This window comes from Plectropomus leopardus, chromosome 9, assembly GCF_008729295.1.
Source record: "Plectropomus leopardus isolate mb chromosome 9, YSFRI_Pleo_2.0, whole genome shotgun sequence".
Lineage (NCBI taxonomy): Eukaryota > Metazoa > Chordata > Actinopteri > Perciformes > Serranidae > Plectropomus > Plectropomus leopardus.
The window spans coordinates 8,084,121-8,090,473 of NC_056471.1; the positions used below are offsets into that span (position 1 = coordinate 8,084,121).

At 40.2% G+C, this 6,353-nt stretch overlaps 1 protein-coding gene across 1 annotated transcript; it reads right to left on the reverse strand.

The window, feature by feature from the left end:
- Window positions 1-2,293: 2,293 nt before the first annotated feature.
- On the reverse strand, window positions 2,294-3,664 carry LOC121947663 (N-acetyllactosaminide beta-1,3-N-acetylglucosaminyltransferase 2). Its single transcript, XM_042492741.1, has one exon. The coding sequence runs from the start codon at window positions 3,662-3,664 to the stop codon at window positions 2,294-2,296; it is 1,371 nt and encodes a 456-aa protein (XP_042348675.1).
- Window positions 3,665-6,353: the final 2,689 nt, after the last annotated feature.

The following is a 6,353-nucleotide window of genomic DNA, read 5'->3' on the forward strand; positions in this document are numbered from 1 at the left end:
ACAGTTTTGACTCAGTTTGGAGAGAATTTGCCCTTCCCTCATACGCAGTGGAAGTTACACTTTTTTGACGAGTTTTTTTAACATAAATCCTTCCTTTGACTATGACCTGTATTTGCAGCAAGAACTTGTGGAGATTTATTTAAATATTCAAATTGTATCTGTTAAACCATAAAAAATGTCATTAAAACTGTCACAACAAGGAAATGTAAACATAGGATGGGTAAAAAGAGCCGCTGCTACCTTAGTTGCAGCTAATGGGGATCCGACTTTTGTCTTGCCCAGACCTTTGAATCCACCCACTTCATTGGTCAAGTTGAGTGATTGAGGATGGAAATGGAGTATAACGAGTTGACAATTCTGTCCTTTACTTGACAAGGTGAAGATCCAAAGAGATTTATATTACCAGTTGCGTTGACTGCTGGAATGAGTGCACTGTTTTTAGTTGAAGCTGATGTCAAAACTCTTGCTGAGCAGGATGAGCCTCGATTCTGCTTCTCAGAGGGAAATTATCAGCACCCCCAACCCCCCGGGCTCATTTGGAAACACTCCTGTCACAGATGTAGAAAACCACAAACTCACCTGTTGTGTATGACTTCAGTTTTGTGCGGCATACTTTCATCTTTTGTGTTTTTTCATCCTCCCAGGGCTCTGTTCTCCAGGCACTTTTGAAGTAGGGGCGTTTTTTTTCGGCATTTGCTTTCATACCAGCGTGTCCCATCTTTGTACTAGTTGCCTGAGAAAGGCAAAATGTAAATACTATAAGTCCATTGTGTGTATTGGAAAATTACTGGGAAATGAAAGAACCAGAAAAACAGGAATGTAAAGAAATCTATTTGACACACTCAGCTTAGCTTGACCGTTCCCTATATAGTACCCCTGGAATGAGTCCTTTCAACGAGGCAACCAGGGCGATGATAACCTCTGAGGTGGCCTACTGAAAAACATCATCCCTGGGGCATTCTTTAGCAGGCCCCAGCTGGAGTGGGGCCAGTGCTTTTAAGTTTTAAACATCGCTGGAGGCTGACTGATTGACACCAGCCGCTCATTCAATTCAGAGAATAAAAACACAGTGAGACATTTCCAGTTTCACCACGACAAAACAGGTTCAGCCACAGAAATTCCAAACTCATGTTACCAATGGCTACATCGGCACAGTTGCTCTGAGCAAATAGCTTATATCTATAAAGATAATTAGACACTTTGTTTTAAACTGTTCCCTCACTCACTATTCTCTATGTAGTTTGTATTAAATAGTGTATTATACAGGAAATAATGAACAAGATTTCCAACACTAAATAAAAATACACAACCACATTGCATTGTGGTATATGGGAGTTCAATGTAGGGTATCATATGCACACTCAGATTTGCTGTGCATTGTGGGTATTTTATAGTGCACTATAAAGTGGGTGCAATTAACTGCTGAGAATTCGAACACCACTACAAAATAGCAAACATACTATATAGTACACTATATCCGTGATAGGGAACGATTTAAAACACAGCTAAAGTCTTATTGTACACACTGAATAAGCCTTTAAACCAAGGCTGTACTTTCTGAAGAACAACACATTGTAATCTTAAAAATGACACATAAAAATCATAAGCAGTGAGACACCATTTTTCAATACACTTTTGGTTTTGCTGCTACATCCATACTTAATATGTCCACTAGCTTATGCTAATGTAGCTAATGTTAGCAATCTTTTGCAAAACATTGTCAGTGATTTTATAAATCATGCACATTTTACATTATTACTGACCATTGTCTGTTATATTATGTAGTGTTTATTATTATTATTATTATTATTATTATTATTATTATTATTATTATATTATGTAGTGTTTATTATTATTATTATTATGTTCTTCCATTTATTGAGATTAATTTCTCAATTTATGCAGATTAATATAAAATGTGCAAATGCATTGATATATTGATATAACTGGCAAAATATAAGACTAGACATGATAGTCACAATAATAATATAAATTATCAACTTTTTAGTTTAATTTTTATATAATACAATTAATGGCAATCCATGGTTGTCTTAAGGGAACAAAGTTGTTTTAAAAAGTAGAAAAATGTTGTTCAAGTTAGCACCGGCTGGCATGTTGATGGACCCCAGGGTTTGGTAGTGTTTTGTCTTATTAAATACGACTCGGATTAAATAGAACACGGATGCCTGTCACAAATTAACAGTGTCACTTCATCATCACTGACAGCAGCTCACTAAAAGATTTGCTATCAGACTGCAGTGGTAAAATCATCCAATAGAAACTTGGGGTGGTCTTACAGTTTTGGTTTCTCTTCCACTCTCAGGGGTACATCCCTACACTTTTCCTGTGTCTTTTTCAGATCGGCCCACAGTTTAACTAACTGGTCAGGGCTTCGTTTGTGGACCAGTAGGATTGTGTGGTACGAACACGGCTTTTCCTCTTCCTTCTTAGGAAAGCCAAATGTGAGAAAGGCAGGCTGATGGATGGGGTCAGCGTTAAGCCGAATCATGCACATCCCCACATACACGTCGTCGATGGGGAACAGGTTAACCCTTTTAGATATGTTGTGTAGGCGTTTTGCCAACAGGCCTGAATACACAACACCCCCACCTCCTGCATATGAAGGATAGAGGCCCTTATAGAAGCTGTCGGGGATGAAGTACTTGGACTGGTTTACCCTGTTTGGTACAGCTGCAGCTATGACATCCCCCACCATGAATTCTTTCATTGTCTTGTGTGCTTGTGGTTTCTTTAGCTGGTCCTGGAGGTAGGATATCATTTTTGGTGTGTTGACAAAGACATCATCGTCCCCCTTAAATACAAAGCGAGTGCTGCTGCACGAGCGCGAGAACCAGCTCCAGAAGAGCACATCTTTCAAGGTGAGGTTGAAAAATGTGTCCCTGAAGTCCCACTTCAAAATGTCTCCATACTGTTGACTCTCCATCTGCACTAAGTAAGATAAGGCCACATCCAACTCTTCAGTAGTTTCTTTGGCTAGCAGGAACACCCTGCGGACATACCCCCCACTTTCTTTTCCTTCGCTGCTGTTGCTCTTCTGTCCTGCTACCCATCCCGTCTGGCCCCAGGTCTGTCGAATGGCCTGCCGGCGCTTAAAATTTATCTTTGTTGACTTGATGGCGAGGAGAAGCAGAGGGGGCTCCTTCTCATCCTTTACCCCAGCTCCACATACTCCATCTGGTTGTATGAGGGTTGGGTAGTATCTCTTTTGCATGTAGCTTATAAAGTCTTGCATTTGCTGTGGTAGCTGGTCAAAGTTTTGGCTTGTGCTCTTCAAGTCTGTAACTGAAGAGAAACCCAGCCTCAGTGCAGACTCATGAAGAGAACTATTTTCATATCGCCTTTTGTAGTTGTTGGGCCGCAGGATGGGGTTGAAATAGCGATCAACTGTCAGCTGAAGGCGGTTCCAATAGGCATCCTGCAGGTGGAGTTTCCAGAAAGTTTTTGGAAGTGGGGCAAAGCTGTTATTTATCAAAAGTCCTGAGGCCACAAAGTGAGCACTGTCCATGCTCGGCTGCACTGATGTGGTGATGTGCATGTCCATACACACCATGACAGAAATGTAGACAAACAGGAGAACCAGGGAGATGCATGGCGTGCACACGCAGATTAACACTCGGCGCCAGCGACAGTAGCACCGTGCCATTCAACTGCAAATACGAAAATAGTATGTTAGTTCAGACAAAATCTATGTAGTCTATTATTGTTTTTAAGTATCAAAATACAGTAACATATGATGAAAGCCAAGAGTTAGCATGCAGATGGAAAGAGAGTAAAACTGAGTCACAAGAGAGAAAGAAAGAGACAAGCATGGGCGGATTATGACACAATGGGCCTCTGGGCAAAGTTGCATAAAAGCCCCCCTAGCCCCCCAAAACAGGTATGAAATTTTTCACCCCAGAGTTTTGAAGGGCCCATATTGCATAGAGTACTCAGTGCATCTTAAGTCCTATAGATGAAATGAGGGGATAGAAACACTCACTTAAAATTTCTTGTAACATCTTCAAAGTGAATGTTTAGGCTAATCCGTAAGGCAGTTTCTTTAGGATTTTTGGACTTTGTTTTGACCTTTTTTCCTTGAAAATTAGGGCATGTATGTGGGTTTATCAAACACAAGAAAACCTGCTAAAAATGGGCAATACACTCCTTTCCCATTTAATTTAATTTTATTTGAAAGGGAACATGTATAATATTAAATGCAAATGTTGCCATTTGATGCATTGTACCAAAATTAACTTTAAGCTAATTTACATCTGCAGTCCCTTGGCATTAGAGTAGAGCTGTTTACGCAGCTCTGCAGCAGACAAACATGCCTTTCTGTCAGCTTGTTTTTGTTTTCTGGTGGGTGACATTTAACGTCATGGACAGGCCAGAAAACAGGTTAGTAAACAAAAGAAAGCAGCATGGAGGCCAGTGAAAATGTTACAGTGGTTACTTCTTTTTTTTATATCTGTTGCTTATTTAGGCTTTCTTTCAAACTAATTTCTGAACAATATTCAAATGCTGCTTGGACATAGATGGACAGTATTTTGTGGTGTCCTGTCATTGTATTGTGCCGGAGTTGTATCAAAATGTGTTCCCCGTATATGTGTTTCCTACTTGTTAATACCTAGTGCCCCCCTTTGTGTTAGGGTTAGTGCTAAGGATTTGGGTAAGGTGTAGATATAGGGAAACAATTCTGAATATCAACTTCATATTAAATGATGAAAAGATAGTTTAAAAAGGTGCAGTTATAGCAGCAGATGAAATGACTGTACACAAAACTGTATGATAGTCATAATTACTGATTTTTTTTTTTACATGTACCTTACACTAAGTCATGTAACAAAATGAGAATGCTGAAATATGAATGACGTGTCTGCAGCTTTCTTTGCTTACCTGCTTTAAATGAAGGCTCTCATTTATTAAATACTCATCCGTTTTGATAAGCAAAGGTGGTGGTCCATGCTAGCAACCTGATGGCCCCATTATCAGCTAACTCTACAGAAAACCAAAAATAAAAGGAAGACTTCCTCTCCAACAAGAACTAAAGGTGTAATTGAGAAAGGCACACTAACGGTGAGTCAAGATTCTCTCTCTTGTTGAGCCTGAAGTCATCTGGCACGCTTACTATTGAGGCTGCTGCAATGCCTGAAGATTTGTGTGAGCAGAAAGTAAAAGCTCCACAGATAAGCTCTACTTAGAGAGCACACACACACAGTCAGGTGTGCGCATAAAGGGATACACCCACTGACACAAACGGAGAAAACAGGAATGACACGTTGTTCCTTAACCACTGATGATGAGTGAAAGTGGACTCACCCATCAACAAGGGGCAACAAACTGTTTTGCCACCTTGAATATAGCCACAGAGTGACACCTATACAAAAACAGGTAAAGCGACAGATAAACAGCCCTAACAGCTGAATCTTTCTCTACAAAGTGACATCATTTCTCTGCCTCTCCCGAGACCATAAACTCATCAGGTCAAACAAGAAGTTTGACCTGGCCTGACCTGAAGTATGAGGAGGAGACTTGAGTGCCTGGAATGACTGGAGTGTGTCTGGCATCACAAAACTTCAGTGTTGCACCTCTGGTATTTGTGGTGTTAATGTGATTCTCTACTGTCTGATGGGGATTTTATAATGAGAGGTCAAAGCTGTAGGACAGCCGAGGAGTTTTAAACACCATATATTTGCAACATCATTGGTTTATGTCATAAATTGTGACTAAGTATCACATGTCGGACACTGCTGTGGTTTGGAGGATGATGCTATTCAGATGGACCAGTTAATGATGCAAAGTGGTGAAGAAGATGGGTGTGTCCTCACTGTGCTCATCAAATGCTTCATCAGCTGGTGTGTGGGGGTAGCTTTAAACGTGTATTGAGTCACACATTGCTGCATGTCTTCTAAGAATAATAATAATTGGTAGGATTGAGATGTCTCTTCAATTTAAAGCAACTCTAAGGGATTTCTTTTGTGTTGATTGTGGCGGCCCCTGTGGTTAAAAGTGGCTGTGTTTTCATGAGAACTTCCGCCTCCTGTTGTAAAAATCTGGATTAAGCAAGTGCATGTATTTGTTTTCAAAACAAGTGATAGCAAAACGCAGTTACTTTTAGCACTGTTTTCTTTTTGTAACACAGCCGTTTGCAGTAAACTTTGTTTTAGTATCATTCATACAAACAGGTTACATGGTAAAGGTACAGATTCGGCTGCTCTGTAATACCTGTGTAGGAGACGAGGGCCAATTAAGAATCAATTCATTGGCCCTTCTAGCTTTTTCTGGTCCTTTGGTCATTTCTCTTCTTTTTCTCTTTGCTTTCCCTGCCCCAGAATCAGTCTTAACCACAAAGT

Excerpts from the sequence above, each read along its gene's own strand:
- LOC121947663 (XM_042492741.1), bottom strand. The coding sequence starts at position 3,664 with ATGGCACGGTGCTACTGTCGCTGGCGCCGAGTGTTAATCTGCGTGTGC.